The sequence below is a fragment of the Bombina bombina genome, chromosome 5, assembly GCF_027579735.1.
Source record: "Bombina bombina isolate aBomBom1 chromosome 5, aBomBom1.pri, whole genome shotgun sequence".
NCBI lineage: Eukaryota > Metazoa > Chordata > Amphibia > Anura > Bombinatoridae > Bombina > Bombina bombina.
The window spans coordinates 577,604,744-577,622,485 of NC_069503.1; the positions used below are offsets into that span (position 1 = coordinate 577,604,744).

Sequence of the window (17,742 nt, forward strand, 5' to 3'; positions counted from 1 at the left end):
GGGGGTGGGGGGTTGGTCTTTGGGGGAGGGGAAGCTACACTTTTTTTTTGTAAACTGGGTACTGGCAGACAGCTGCCAGTACCCAAGATGACTCCCATTAAGGTAGAGGGGGAGGGTTAGAGAGCTGTTTGGGGGGGATAAGGGAGGTTGGGGGCTAAGGGGGGATCCTACACAGCAGAATAATTAAAAAACAAACAAAAAAAACAACACCTTTTATTTTAGTACTGGCAGACTTTCTGCCAGTACTTTAGATGGCGGGGACAATTGTGGGGTGGGGGAGGGAAGAGAGCTGCTTGGGAGGGATCAGGGGGACTGATGTGTCAGGTGGGAGGCTGATCTCTACACTAAAGCTAAAATTAACCCGGCAAGCTTCCTACAAGCTCCCTAATTAACCCCTTCACTGCTAGACATAATACACGTGTTATGCGCAGCGGCATTTAGCGGCCTTCTAATTACCAAAAAGCAACGCCAAAGCCATATATGTCTGCTATTTCTGAACAAAGGGGATCCCAGAGATGCATTTACAATTATTTGTGCGATAATTGCACAAGCTGTTTGTAAATAATTTCAGTGAGAAACCTAAAGTTTGTGAAAAAGTGAACATTTTTTTTTTATATTTGATCGCATTTGGCGGTGAAATGGTGGCATGAAATATACCAAAATGGGCCTAGATCAATACTTTGGGTTGTCTTCTAAAAAAAAATATATACATGTCAAGGAATATTCAGGGCTTCCTGACAGATATCAGTGTTACAATGTAACTAGTGCTAATTTTGAAAAAAATGTGGTTCGGAAATAGCAAAGTGCTACTTGTATTTATTGCCCTATAACTTGCAAACAACATGTAAACATTGGGTATTTCTAAACTCAGGACAAAATTTAGAAACTATTTAGCATGGGTGTTTTTTGGTGGTTGTAGATGTGTAACAGATTTTGGGGTCAAAGTTAGAAAAAGTGTGTTTTTTTCCATTTTTTCCTCATATTTTATAAAAAAAAATTATAGTAAATTATAGGATATGATGAAAATAATGGTATCTTTAGAAAGTTAATTTAATGGCGAGAAAAACGTTATATAATATCTGTGGGTACAGACCAACCACCGGGATCAGAATAAGGCACTGTCTGCAATCCCAGACGGCAATGGAGAGAGAGGCAAGCTGACCCACACGGTAAGAACTTGAGGAGGGTTGAAAGCAAGCAGCAAGTAAGAACACCTTTGCACTTTTGGCCATATTAAGGGAGACAGTCAAATACATTAAATTTAAACCGGAGGGACTCTAGCGGCACCATTTAATGTAACACAGAGACTGCATAGTAGAGTGTTATAAGCAGTTCCCCAAACGGCGGGAAAAGACGCCATCTTACACCCATTCTCCCTATTCACATTACTGAAACCTGCACTGTCCTAAAACCCTGTTGCGGAGTATGTGCCTAAATCTCAGAATTTTTTAAGCAACACACAAGTCCTCTCTATAGACCCATCAGAACTGAACCCCCTACCTAGGCTGTGGTGCCTATTAGCAGCGGCCTGGGAAAATTAGGAGAGACTCATTTGGGGTCTATTAGTCAATTGACGAGAGTGATATCACACATTCTTCAGCATCAGATTCCTTTCATTTGTTGCTTTGATGTGAGAGCAGAGGAGTGGAGCAAGGCAATAAACCTTTTATACATGTAACTCCAATTATTTATTGGACATAAGCAGGCATGTGCATAAGAAGTTAATCCCCTAACTAGATCCTGAGAAATAAAAGGGAACCATCATTTACACTAAACACGACGTGTCCTCTACCCTCTCCCAAACAGTCTTATTGTGCCCTATGAAACAGGCCAGCATGAAAAATAAGTCCCAAACGGTTAAGGAGTGCCTGTCTAGGTCGCAACTGAAACAGAAAAGTACAGATAAAAATCACCCAGCTACAGTCAACAGCCCGTCATCGGGCAATTTAGAGGGCCCCGAAGCCCTTAACCCAGAAGACCTCAACAGAGAACTACTGTCTCAGATCAAATCCTTGTTCCAAGAAGAACTTAAAACAGCTTTACAAGAGATTAGACAAGATATTAAAGAAATAGGAGGGAGAACAGCAGAAATCGAGGAAAGACTAGACAATATAGCTGAAGAAATCCCCGCTATTAAAAGCTCCATCCAGGACAACGCATCTTACATAACTAAACTGGAGGACCAGCTTGAAGATCTTGAAAATAGATCACGCAGATCTAACCTGCGAATCCGGGATCTCCCAGAATCCTATAAAGATTTAGAAGCAACCATTACTGATTTGTTCCAGCAGTTAGTGCCCGACCTCGATCTGAACTTACTACTAATGGACAGGGTACACAGAGCCCTTACAAGACCCCAGCAAAACGCGAACAGAGACGTAGTTCTTAAGATGCATTACTATCATGTGAAAGAGCTCATTATGAAAGCTGCTAGAGAAAAAAAATGCATTGCATTTGAAGGCAACAACATCCAGATTTTCGCAGACCTTGCCCCTATTACATTAAGAAAAAGAAGAAATTTGAAACCCTTAACCACAGCCCTCACCAAAGAGCACATCAAATACAGGTGGAATTTCCCCTTTAAGCTAACCTTTTCTTATCAAAACAGCAACTACGCATGCTCCACTCTGGAAGAAGGAAAAGCCTTACTGGACCGACTAAAAATCCAGACAGACCTTCCCATTTCACCTACCATCCCAGAACCTCAGAAGAAATCTATCCAAAGAGAATGGACCCCAGTGGGGAAAAATGGTAAAGCAAAGAGACAAAAAACGAAGTTAAGCAACACTACACAGGCAGCCCACCTAACCGACGATGAGGACTCTTCAGATTGATTAAGAGGTTTAGTATATAGACTTTAAAGGTTCAGGATCGGTCCATGGACTGGTTGGACTAAACTGAGCCCTGGCAAGTGGCAAGTGGGCTCACATTCATCATTTCCCAGTTGTCAGTTCAAATTTTGTTCTTCTTACCTAAAGTTACAGAGTCTTATAGTTCGCTAGTGTTAATAGGAAGAGCCTATCTCTTCCGATTTTTGATTGATAACACCATCCCAAAACTTAGTCCTAGTAGCATTTCATATTATTGTTACCACCTTTATTGCAGGACTAAATGTTGCATATTAAAACCATGCTTAAATTCTCAGGATCTATCCCCTTCCCTATTCCCCTTGTCCCCTCTCCCTACCTTTCCTCGTCCCTCATCCTCCTCCATTATCCCCACCCTCGTCTAGTTACAAAGAAATGCGCATGTTCATATTAACAATTTCAGGTTTATTTGTCAAATAATGTTTCCTCATGTTCACTTGTTTGATATATTCTCCAACATTGCTCGACTTTTTGGTTTATCTATTGTACTCTTAATTGAAATTCTTGAAATCTGCTCTCTCATTACCAGGTATATCTCATTGTCATATAATGAACTTTGCTATCTTTCTGCTCATAATATAGATTTGGTTTGTTCTCCGAATGAGGAGACTACAAATAGGATGGTCCGCACTGCTCTCCCCCAGGATGTCAAGACTTGGGTTCCTCTCTTGTTTAACCACAGGTACCGGTCGAGCTACACCCCCTACACAGACACATCATGTCAATAAACATAATCTCACATAATGTAAGAGGCTTAAACTCGGACATCAAGAGGAAGAAAGCAATTATAGAATACAAAGCTCTAAATGCACACATAGTAATGTTGCAGGAAACACATTTCACACCCCAATACACTCCCAAATATTGGGATAAAGCTTTCCCCACACAATACCACGCCATAGGACCAAAAAAAAAAATGTGGGGTCTCAGTACTAATCCACTCTACATTGAATTTTCACGAAGAATCAGTTGTGCGGGATAGGGAGGGACGATTTCTAATAATAAAGGGAACATTACAAAACACCAATGTCCTAATAGTCAACATATATGCCCCAAATGATCAACAGGCAAAATTCCTTTCCAAGGTGAGCAAACATCTCACACTGTGGAAAAGATATAAAACAATTGTAGGAGGTGACTTCAACTGCACTATGAATGATAAAATAGACAGGACGACTCAAGCTTTCTCACAAACTGACAAGCCTAAAAAGAAGAGTAAAGTCCTTTTAGACCTTACCACAGATCACAATCTGATAGATAGCTGGCGATCATTGAACCAAACTGTCCGGGACTACACTTACTACTCCCCAGCACATACAACACACTCTAGAATAGACTACATCCTCATAAGCCAAATCCTAATGCCCCTACTAACCAGAGCTTCAATTAAAAATTGCTCATGGTCTGACGACTCCATTGTGACAGCAACCTTGACGGGAATGATTAACCCACGCAGACTTAAAACGTGGACCTTTGACCCCATTTTGCTCCAGGATAGTGGGATTTTGGATAGAGTACAACAGCAAATTAAAGAATTTATTGAACTTAATAAGGGCTCTACTAATAACCCAATCCTTGAGTGGGGAGCATTGAAAGCATATACTAGAGGGCTTCTGATTGCAGAATCCGCCAAGCAACGCACATTCATGGAAGCTACAAAAACAAAGCTAAGAGTAGAAGCCAATAAATTGAGATCACAATTCAGTATACGCCCTACACACGCCATATCCAAACAATTAAAATCAATAAATGAGGAATTAGATAAACTCCTAAACAAAGAGGCACTTAGATCAATAAGAGTAATTGACACCGAGTACTACATCTATGGAAACAAACCAGATAAAATGCTTGCTAACAAACTGAAGGAAATCACTAGAACCACTACAATTCCTCAGTTGCAAACGTCAGACAACAGAATTACTAACGACCCCCAAGATATAACGAATATTTTCGCAGACTACTACAATAGATTATATAACTTATAGACTAGCAATAAAGACAAAGACAAGACTACAGAATTACTAGATTTCCTAGAAGACAGTCCCTTCCCAACCATTACAGCAGAAGAATGTGACTCTCTAAATAGACCCATAACCCAAGAGGAAATAAAATTAAGCATTAAGAACCTTAAAGGCTCAAAAGCCCCGGGCCCTGACAGTTACTCTGGACTTTTTTATAAAACACTACAACCCTTATTAGTACCGCAACTAACCCAGGTATTTAATTCGATGATGCAGGGTAAGGACATACCCAAGGAAATGCTGATGGCGAGAATCACAGTCATACCAAAACCGGGGAAAAATAAAAACCATTGTCAAAATTACAGGCCCATTTCATTAATTAATCAAGATATAAAACTATTCACCAAAATTCTAGCAAATCGCCTCAACCCCCTCCTCGTCAAACTACTCCATCCCGACCAAGTTGGGTTCATTATGCAAAGGGAAGCACCAGACAACACGAGGAAAATAATAGACTTAATCAACGTAGCCACAGTAAGGGGAACGCCTTCTCTGTTCCTGTCTTTGGACGCAGAGAAGGCGTTCGATAGGATTGACTGGGACTTTATGTTTGCAGTGCTTGGTAGGGTGGGAAAATTAAAGGTTCTTTTGCGGATGCGATTAAATCATTGTACTCCTATCCTTCTGCTCATGTTAAACTCTCCGGGTACCAATCTCACACAATACACATTAATAATGGAACACGTCAGGGATGCCCGCTCTCCCCACTATTATTTGCGTTAAGTATAGAACCCTTAGCAGCTAAAATTCGAGACAATAATGACATTACAGGTATTAAAGTAGGACAGACTGACCATAAAATCTCTTTATTCACTGATGACGTTATACTAACATTAACCAGACCACTTCTCTCTCTAGCCCCAGTTTATGACCTTATACAACGTTATGGACGTATCTCAGGATATAAAATTAACGAGAGTAAATGCGAAGCATTCGGTATTAAATTGCCACAGCACACCAAAAAATTAATGGAATTAAACTTTTCATTTAGTTGGCCAAAAAAATCAATCAAATATCTAGGAATTAATTTATCCAGCAACATACATTCCCTTTACCACTTGAACTACTTACCAATGTTCACACATGCCAAAGAGCTTTTGGCGAAGTGGATGAAACTGAAACTATCCTTATATGGAAGAATCATATCCATAAAGATGTCCTTACTCCCTAAGCTACTTTATTTATTCCGATCTCTACCAATAACGCTACCAATCACGGAATTGCACAAACTCCAAAAAGACATTCTTAACTTTATATGGCAGGGCAAAAGAGCGAGGATTAATAAAAAAACCATGTGCACAGATAGGAAGGGGGGCGGGGTGGGCTTACCAAACCTTGTACCATACTACTACTCGGCCCGAATGGCACAAACCTTAAAGTGGTTCCAAATCAGTAACATTTCACAATGGGTTCACATAGAATCTAAGGTTTCAAATATCTTTCCAGTATCTAATTTATTATGGACCCCTGATAACACCACGCCACACAAAAAATATGACTATATCACTATACAACATACCTTACACATTTGGAAAAAGCTTAATTTAAGATTTCCCCTACTCAATAAGAAATCGAAAATTACCCCTTTAATAACTCAAACTTCTCTCATTGACACAACTATACAGCAAAAATGGATCAAGGGGCTATATAGGATAGCAGATGTACATAAAGAAGGATCACTGATGACTTACGATCAATACCAAGCCCTAGACTTTGAAGATAAACACATCTGGTATCATTACTTACAATTAAAATCTAGGGTTCAACAGATATTGGGTAATGGAAAGGCTCCGCCCTGCACTACACTAGAAACACTTAGTTTATCGACTCACTATATAAGGAGGAGTATCTCAGTCCTATACAAAATCTTCAACCGACCACCGAGAGCTGATAAATCTCATCTCATGTTAAAATGGGAACAAGATACGGGGAAAACGTGGTCTGCCGAAAAGTGGACAGAACACCTAGTAGGTGGGCTATCTTTTTCGCAAAACGCAACACTCAAGGAAAACTTTATTAAGGTGGCCTTTCGATGGTACCTCTACCCGGCTAGACCGGGAGGGGGAAATGATCCACTTGCCAAATTATGTTATAGAGGGTGCGGAGAAACAGGGACCTACTCACACATGTGGTGGGGTTGCAGACACACTAAGGAAATTTGGGACCATACCTCCAACCTCATTAGCGAGATATTTCAGAAGAGGGTGACTTTAACTATGGAACAGGCTTTACTACACTTCCCGATTGGGGGATTCACCAAACATAATAACAAGCTAATTATGTGGATTTGTACTATAGTTAGGCTGTGTATTGCCCAATTCTGGAAGAGTACCCCTCCCGGTTTTGAAAGGGTAAAACAAAAAATAACTTATCACTATGAGAAAGCGAGTGCAGCCGCCGAAACCCTAAATAATAAGGAAGCATTCCTGTTGCAATGGGAACCCTACATTCACTACTATGAGGCCTCCAGGAGGGGGGAGAGAGCAGGAAATGCAGAAAGGCGGACCATTCCATAGAGAGATAGTAATAGCAGGTTCAACTGTGACTTTAATTCAGTTATTTCATAAGAGAGATTTATGTACAAGTAATGTTGGGTTCATTTGATTATTGTTTGTGTTTTTCTGTTTTATGTATGCACGTACAAATACCTAAATAAAAATATTTCAAAATAATATCTGTGGGTACAGTAAACGAGTAAGAGGAAAATTACAGCTAAACACAAACACCGCAAAAATGTAAAAATAGCCTTGGTCCCAAACGGGCAGAAAATGGAAAAGTGCTGTGGTCATTAAGGGGTTAAACTTATGATGTTGAATTCAGCAGCAATGTGCTCTATCTCCTGTATTATCTGTATACTTATCCATTCTTTCTGCATTTTTCCACTTTATGTTGTCATATGAACAAGCAGACTATTGGTCAATTCTAAACATGTTTACAAACACACTCTCTTTGCATAAAAACACTATCAATTCTACAACTAGATTTTCTAATATTTTATTTCACTCTTTATTTTAATGTAACATGATTTTATTACCATTGCATTATGGCTTAGGCTCACTGTAGTGCAAAAGCTCTCTAGGGACCAACTAGGCATACTCTTAAAGGGACATAAAATCCCAAATGTTTCTTTTATGATTCAAATAGGGTATATTAGTTTAATATCTAGGCTCAGGAGCAGACATGCATTACTGGGAGACGATATCGCACACGCCCATTAGACGTAACCAATAGCAGATCAACATTAACATGACGATACCATAGTTCCTTCACATTAGTAACAAATCACAGATATCCTGGCAGGTTCACTGCACCATGCAGTTGAAACAACTAATTATCTTTAGTGATTCATCACATCAAAGTATAGAAACATACACTGAAGCTGAACGGATCATCAAGTTTTTTAAAAATAAGGTATCGATATATATACATATATATATATATATATATATATATATACAGTATATATTTAGTCACTAGTCCTGTATGGATTTTTACTCCATGATTCGAGTAGCCCAGATAACATGATAAACTACACTATCCAATATGCTTTACTATTTCTATAACACAACATGAAAGTTTTGACTCATCTAATGAGAGAGCTACAAGTTATTACTTGAAAAGGTTTGAATAAATATTCACTCCTATGGAGTTCACGATTTGTTTCAAGTTGTGAATTACTTTTATTAATTCATATTCGTTATTTCTTTTATCATTTAGTCTGTATAGCATAGTAGGTAAATAATAATATAGTGACTATATTTACTTTTTGGGTTATTTGGCCCATTGTATAAATGGTATTAATCTATTTATTTATATATGTATGCCAATAGGTGGAATTTATATGTTCTATATGCAAGCTATGCTGTCACAGCTAATTGTTAATTATGCATAACCACCTGAACATGGGGTGGGAGGAGCCATTAGGTACACCTTTAGTTTACAAAGCCAGAGCTTCCATTAGTCAGACAGATGCCTGAGGAAACAGCCAGTCTGGCTGAGAAACGCGTTGCAACTGTTTTTAACACTTCTTTTTATTTATTGGGGTGAAATTGTCTACATCCCTGAATTTTATAAACAATTGTATCAATAAATTGCTACTTTTTATGGAAGCCTGAGCCTGCAATTTCTTTGGATATATCGGATTTCATCATCCTGTCACAGGATCAGTGTAGCTGGGTCTCAATTAGCACACTGGTGCTGCTCTCATTGTGACTATAATATCATCATATGTATCGTTGTATCATCACTCTCGCAATGTTGCACTAGGAGGCGCCCTCTCTTTTTTGTGATCCCTTTCACAGATCTTTATTACTGGGAGCTAGTTGCTGATTGGTGGCTGCACATATATGCCTCTGACCATTGGCTAATTGGATTTGTTCAGCTAGCTCCCAGTAGTGCATTGCTGCTTTTTAAAAAAAAAGTAAAAAAAAAAAAGTTACAAAGGGAACGACACACATTTGGTAAAATAATAAAAAGTAAATATTTAAAATTGTATAATCTATCTGAATCATGAAAGAAATTTTTTGCTTGTCACACCACTACTGAAAACTATGCACATTACTTATACTAAAATCTGAAAATGAAAACTGTTGAAATATTTATTTTTTTGATTTGAGATATTTAGCAGCTAAAGAATTCTATGGTAGTTTTATATATATATATATATCAAGCTAGCTTTAAAGGGACAGTCAACTCAACATATTTTATTGTTTTATAAGATAGATAATGCCATTATTACCCATTCCCCAGTTTTGCACAACCAACACTGTTATATTAATATACTTTTTACCTCTGTGACTACCTTGCATCTAAGCATCTTCTGGCAGCTCCCTGATCACATGACTTTTTATTTATTATCTATTGACTTGCATTTAAGTCAATTAGTGCTGGGTTGTGCACAACCCACTGATGTGACCACAATGTTATCTATATGGCTCACATGAACTAGTACTCCCCTGCTGTGAAAAGCAAATAAAAAAGAGTGTGATTAAGGGCAGAAATGTAGAAGTTTAAATGTTATAAAGTGTATTAATATAACAATGTTGGTTGTGCAAAGCTGGGGAATAGAAAGGCATTATCTATCTTTAAAACAATAACACTTTTTGTGTTGACTGTCCCTTTAATATATAAAAACGTGTTTCTGGGGCACATTGTGACAGATCAGTTTTGCCTTTAATACCAAGTGCACTGCTATATGACTATTCAGTACATTTTAATCCCCATTGTAAATAGCCTTTAAACAAACATCAATATGATCTATTTTTCCATGTCAGCATCAGATCATGAAGGTAACTTTCCTTTGTGTTGAATTGAATTTGTGACTGACACACTTTTGTATATGTCAAGGCTGCTGAGTGATATCAATTTCCAATGCCTGAGCTGGCAATTTGATGATATTTCTAATTTTATCATTTGTATTGTAAAAACGTAATGTTCTTTGAACACAGTGCATTATATATTTGGATCAAAGTTATACGATTTTCTTTTTTGCCTATCATACAAAATGTGCTTGGTAGAAACACCTTGTAATCTGAAACATTATTGCAAGATATTAATAAACATTTGCGTCATTGGGAAATTTGATTAGAGGTATAGTAAAATAAAAATTAAACTGTTATGCTTCAGATAAAGAATGCAATTTTATACAGTTTCCAGTTTGCTCCTGTACTTAAAAGTACATCGTTTTCATGGTATCCTTTGTTGAAAAGCATATCTGGGTAGATTCAGGAGCAGCAATGTACAACTAGTAGCTGATCATATATGCCTCTTGCCATTGGCTCACCAGATATGTTCAGCTAGCGCCCAGTATTCCATAGCTGCTTTGAGCCCACATAGGTTACTCTTCATCAAATAATCCCAAGGGAATGAAGCAAATTTGATAACAGAAGTAAATTGGAAAGGTATTTAAAATTGCATACTCTATCTGAATCATGTTTACATTGGTAATTAATAGACGCACATTTGCTCTTTTCATTGTAAAATGGATGTTGAATATAGCCGAGGGTAGCAGCATTTGGCTCTTTTGGACCCTTGCATGCGAAGACTTCATACAATTCTCTAAAAACGTCTGAACCTGGATAAAATTCTCTGGAATGGAGAATCTCACAGGGGAGAGCAAATTTACCAGGGAGCACCTGACACTGATAACATTGTTTGAAGCAAATACTAATCATATTGCAGTGTTTTAGTACACTTGCATTTACTAGTTTCTCATACATTTTTTTCTATCAGTTTTATAGGTAAGACAGATTTCATAGATTACATTTTGTAAGATAAAACAGGGAGACCAGCAGGTGTTAAATACTTCAGACAAATCCAAAGAACAAGCACTTGCGAATGCTGTGAGATTCACTTTTCACTGGAATAATAAAGCAAACTTTAAATTTTATACTTTTTTTAAAAATATATCTGAATCATGTTTACATTGGTAATTAATAGACGCACATTTGCTTTTTGCATTGTACAATGGATGCTGAATATAGCCGCGAGTAGCAGCATTCGGCTCTTTTTAGAGCTGGATTTCTTCTTGTGAATGTGAATTTTTCCAGGTCTTTTGTCTGTTGCACTTTTAACATGAATGCCGCTGTCTGCAGCCACATTTAGCATTTGTTGTACAATAAAATGACAAATGAACATGTCTAGTAATTAGTTTTTATAACAGGGAATAAAGAAAGCAAAAAAACTAAAGTTGGTCTATTATGTAATATAATTATATCATCACTTTAGAAGTGAGAAATGTCCTTCCTATCAAATGCCTAATAAACTCACAGTCATGGATTGGAATTATCACATGGACCCTTGCATGGGAAGACTTTATACAATTCTATAAAAAATGGCTGAACCTGGATAAAACTCTCTGGAATAGAGAATCTCACAGGGGAGAGCAAATTTACCAGGGAGCACCTGACAATGATAACAAATTTTGAAGCAAATACTAATCATATTGCAGTGTTTTAGTACACTTGCATTTACTAGTTTCTCATACATTTTTTTTTCTATCAGTTTTATAGGTAAGACAGACTCCACGGATTACATTTTGCAAAATAAAACAGGGAGATCAGCAGGTGTTAAATACTTCAGACAAACCCAAAGAACAAACACTTGCCAATGCTGTGAGATTCACTTTTCACTGGAATAATAAAGCACTCTTTGAATTTTATACTTTTTTTAATATGATTTTAACTGCATATTTTTTAAATACATTGAATGTGATTTTTATACTTAAAAGGGACATGAAACCACAATATTGTCTTTCATGATTCAGATAGAAGTAAGTGTGTTGTTTAAAATTGTATTCTCTATTATCTAATTTGCTTCATTGTCTTGGTATCCTTAGTTGAAGGAGCAGCAATGTATTACTGGGAGCTAGCTGAATGCATTGGGTGAGACAATGACATGAGGCATATATGTGCAGCCACCAATAAGCAGCTCCTGCCTAGCTTTCATTTTCAACACAGAATATCAAGAGAACAAAACACACTAGATAATATAAGTAAATTTGAAAGTTGTTTAAAATTACATGCTCTATCTGAATCATGAATAAAGAAAATTGGGGTTCGTGTCCCTTTAAATAAGAATTTTACAGTATAATTTGAATTCAAATTTTGTTAAGAATTTTAATGCTTACCATTAATGTGATTTTTTAATGCTTAGTTTATTGATAACTATAGTGTAATGTAGGTGTCTCACTTTAACATATAGAAATGTAATGAACACTCCTCACCAAAATACACAGCACAATTTGTAACAAAAAACAAAAAAAGTATTTCCAGCTTCCTTTGAAGGATCTTGTAGAAATATTTTTCGATAATCTTGCCTGAGTGTAGAGCTTTAGAGAATTAAAGGGCCATAATATCCAAATGTTGAAACACTTGCAAGGGATGCAGCATAGCTGTAAAAAGCTGACTAGAAAATATCACCTGACCATCTCTATGTAAAAAAGAAAGATATTTTACCTCAAAAGTTCCTCAGTAGCCACATCCCATTGTAAAGGACTTCTAAGCAACAAATCAGTATGTCTGTCCCAGGACAGCTAAGGGGTTGAGCCAGTTAAGTCAAATCTCATGAGATCACAGTAAAAGAGTTCATGACCTCAGCACTGTTGATGCTGATTGGCTGCAGTTTATTTCTTCATATATATTTTTTTTTTACCTGCAGCTGGGCAGCAGCTGAGTATAACTTTTTACACAGAACTTACTCTGCTGAGCTGAGGAGATTGTGAGGTAAAATATCTTCCTTTTTTACATAGAGATGCTCAGGTGAGATTTTCCTGTCAGCTTTTTAGAGTTGTACTGCATCAGTTTCAAGTGATTTAGCATATGAGTATTATGTCCCTTTAAGGTAAAACCACACAAACTGCGCTTGACCTTCTAAGCCCAGATCTAAAATCTGCCCTCTCTCAACTAATAAAACTGATTATAGAAAACCAAAGTAGATCAGGCACTAGAAAAACATGAAGCGCTATGGACTGATACAAATAATATCAAAGTAAATTACTTATGCACAATTTAATAAATACAATATCAATAAACAGTAATTAAAAAAAAATTAAGTCCCAAAGTCCCAATAGAATGTCCTCTGGATCTGATTCAAACAGCCAATAAATATGCAATAGCGGTGTCCAAAGTTTTGTTTTAACTTACGGAAAGCAAATTTACAGTACAAGGTTAGTTATCCTCCTCCTTGCCAAAAAAACGATACACACCACAGATTCTCTGTGTAGCTATTGGCTCCCTTGTTCCGGGTCACGTGGGCATTAAGTGTAGATTTATTGTTTATTTTTATTGTATTTATTAAATTTTGCATAAGTAATTTATATTATTTTATTTGTATTTGTCAATATCACTTCCTGCTTTTTTAGAGAACCAAGCACCAAGTAAAAATGTGATTTTGGTGACAAATGCCACATTAAATTAATACTCACTGGATAGCCAGCTTGGCCTGAAGGACCTCTTTCTCCTGGTTGCCCATTGGGTCCATAATCTCCCTAAACAGAATAATATTATGTTATTATTGTTTATTTGTAACAGCCAGTCAAATTATGTAGCGGTAATATTAATTAAATGTAATGAATGCTTTCAATTGTATCTGTACTAACTAAAGGTGTGTGTTTTAGGTTCTGCACAGAACTATTTTATATGTGTGTGTTTATACAGTATATACTGTTTATATATATATATATATATATATATATGTAAGTATGCAAAGTTAGGAAGCAGCACTCAATGTTTTAAACAGCCTCCGGGGTAAAGAAGGCACTCTCCGTTTTTCAATGTACCATTAAACCGTATTTAATAAATGGTACATTGAAAAACGGAGAGTGCCTTCTTTACTTGCTACTATATATATATATATACACACACACATATATATATATATATACTGTATATAAATATACACATAAAACATAAATTGTGTACTTTACAGCTAAACACGTGAGCAATCATTATAGTAAATCTGACATGGTGAATACCCTTTCTTTCACTTGAACAAGGACAGATTTAGTTATGATAGTGAGTGTATATTAAAAAGTAGTAACCTTGAATAAACATTGATATTCGTATTATGCATTTTGAAAAATAAAAATACAAATATTGAAGAAGAAAAAAAGGATATGGGTCACGACCTGCAACAAATTAGAAATTCTTATTACAGAATAAAAATAGTATATGTGGCATAGGTATGCACAAGGCCACGTTCCATTTATATTTCTATATTTACTATACAAACTTACCAAACATCATACCAATAGACTGAATGGAATTGTATAGGTAACATGACTTTCAATACTTCTTACTATTGTGTCATTTATAATCACAAGATTTATTGGCTAGAAAATACTGTATCACATATTTACTGGGTCTCCTTTAGCTCCATTTGGTCCTTGCACTCCTTTTGCTCCATAATGTCCTCTTGTACCCTAGTCACAAAAAGATTTAAAGAAAAAAATGTAGATTAGTTTGATGTTTAAGCACCAGTATATTCTGAAGAAAAGCAAAAAAAAAAAAAAAAAAGGACAAAGGTATCGGTATAAGAAATATGCGTAAAAATGATAAAATGCTACATAAAATACACAGATAAAATGCTACATAAAATACACAAAATGATGACTATACATGTCTAGGGATACAAATCTAAAAGTACAACTGAGCTTTAATTTCTGGCACCCATAAAAGCACAACTGAACTTTCATTTTTGGCACCCGTAGACAGATGCATGTATTTGTGTTGTGTCAGTTTTTGATGGAAATTTTTTTTTTTTGCACCATTGTTCTGTTTATCACGAGGAAGTATCACTTTCTTCTAGTTCTGCCTGCTTGTTGACTGCTATTCTGCTTCTTCAGTTGGCTCTCGCCATTCCCAACTTGCTTCGACCTCTGATTTGTTTCTGACCATTGCTCTGTCTCCTGATTTGGCTACTGCCAATACTGATTGGCTTGGGATTTGACTTGGCTCCCTACCTCTGTATTTCTTCTCAAGCTGGTTGAGATTGTGGCCTGGCTGACCAAGCTTGCCTACGCAGGTACTACAGTTATTTACTTCAGAGGTCTTGATACAGAATTTACATCCAAGGCTATAAAGGAATAGTCTAGTCAAAATTAAACTTTCATGATTCAGATAGAGGATGCGATTTTAAGCAACTTTCTAATTTACTCCTATTATCATTTTTTCTTCATTCTCTTGGTATCTTTATTTGAATGTAAGCATAGGAGCCAGCCCATTTTTGGTTCTGCACCTGGGTAGCACTTGCTGATTGGTGGCTACATTTAGACACCAATCAGAAAGTGCTGTCCAGGTGCTGAACTAAAAATGGCCCGGCTCCTATGCTTACATTCCTGCTTTTTCAAATAAAGATACCAAGAGAACAAAGAAAAATTGATAATAGGAGTAAATTAGAAAGTTGTTAAAATTGCCTGCTCTATCTAAATCATGAATGTTTAATTTTGACTAGACCATTCTTTTTAAAGGGACATGAAACCCCAATTTTTTCTTTCATGATTTATAAGGAGCATGCATTTTTAAACAGCTTTCTAATTTACTTCTATTATCTAATTTGCTTCATTCTCTTGATATTCTTTGCTGGAAAGCATATCTAGAAAGGCTCAGTAGCTACTGATTGGTGGCTGCACATAGATGCCTCGTGTGATTGGCTCACCCATGTGCATTGCTATTTCTTCAACAAAGGATATCTAAAAAATCAAGCAAAATAAAATTGTATTCTCTAACTGAATCATGAAAGAAAATTTTTGGGTTTAGTGTCCCTTTAATGTCATTACTCACCTTAGACTGACATTAAAATCAAAATTAAACTTAAATGCATTGGATAGAGCATGGCATTTTAATAACATAATACATGCTGGATTTGTATTTTACAGTTTTGAGGCCTAAAAAAAGATCCAGCTGCCCCAACCTAAATTTTAGGTGTAGCTGGTTGTGGTCTGCAGGGGGTAGTGGGGTTCATCCATGAGTGTCATGGGAACCAGGGTTACAGGGCCTAATGTGAAGGCACCAGTAGCTCCCTGGCACCTGAGTTTGTTGAAACCTGTTTTAAGCAACTTTTTCATTTATTTCTCTTATCAATGTTGCTTAGTTCTGTTGGTATCATTTGTTAAAGAGTAATCCTAGGTGAGCTCAGGAATGTGCATGTGTCTATAGCCGCCTGCCAGCAGTGTTTATTGCAATGTTATACATAGTTGCAAAGACTGCTGACATAGACTGTTGTAGACACATGCACAATCCTAAACTCCTCTCAGCCTACATAGATTTACTTTTCAACCAAGGATACCAAAAGAACAAAGCAAAATTGACACCAGAAGTGAATTGGAAAGTTGTTTAAAGGGACAGTCAACACCCATGAAAACTTTCTACCATACCTTAGAACAACAAAAAAAAATGAGCCTGCACCGCATCCCATCTTCAATAACACTAACGTTAGGTGGCTAATCTTCAATGAACATTTAGTTAACAGCGGCAGATATGGCGCCAAACTCCTCCCCCTGTTACGTAGGAGGCTTCTTCTCCAAGTCTTCAGCCAATGAGAATCAAATCTTTAGCCGCGTTCACGGAGACACTGTTCTATTTCTAATAGCGCATTAGAAATAGAACAGTGTCCCTGTGAACGAGTATTTATTTAAAACAAGAAAGGTACGGAGGAGGAGGGGGAGGAGTTTGGCGGCCATATCTGCCGCTGTTAACTAAATGTTCATTGAAGATTAGCCACCTAACGTTAGTGTTATTGAAGATGGGATGTGGTGCAGGCTCATTTTTTTTTGTTGATCTAAGGTATGATGGAAAGTTTTCATGAGTGTTGACTGTCCCTTTAAACTTGCAAGCTCTGCCTGAATCAATAACACTTCATTTTGTTTACTCTTCCTTTAACTACAGTGCCCTACAAATATCAGCCATCGGAATAAGCTTCATCCAAGTCTTTAGAATTCAAAGTTGCATGCTATAAATTTATCACTATGGATGACTTTGAAAAAGTATTAAGAGCTCACAAATGTGGGGAAACTTAACAAAGGAAGACAACTAGTTTCATTAATTCGGGCAACACAAAGAGCAATTTAAATCGAATTTCCGAATTGCGGTAGTGACGAATCTACCGAATAAATCCGAATCGATTCGAATTTATTCGGTAGATTCGGATGGATTCGGATGGCTGTGTATTACACTAGTATTGTACAGTAAACTAGTGTAATACACAGCATATCCCCTTAACATTTACCAAAATCCCGAAATTCCGAATCGATTCGAACCGAATCGAACCAAACCGAATTTTTTAGGAATCCGAAAGAATCCGAATGAATCCGAAAAGAATACATTCGATTTCTTCCGAATTCGAATCGATCTGAACCG

The 17,742-nt window shown here is 36.9% G+C and overlaps 1 protein-coding gene across 1 annotated transcript in view; it reads right to left on the reverse strand.

Moving 5' to 3' along the window:
* The window catches only part of LOC128661564 (collagen alpha-2(VI) chain-like), a 62,334-nt gene that overhangs the window by 39,787 nt on the left and 4,805 nt on the right, over positions 1–17,742 (reverse strand). The window contains exons 2-3 of the mRNA XM_053715806.1: positions 14,745–14,807; positions 13,812–13,874 (exon numbers count right to left, since the gene is read on the reverse strand). Coding sequence (XP_053571781.1) covers positions 13,812–13,874; positions 14,745–14,807 — 126 coding nt within the window. The remainder of the gene's footprint in view (positions 1–13,811; positions 13,875–14,744; positions 14,808–17,742) is intronic.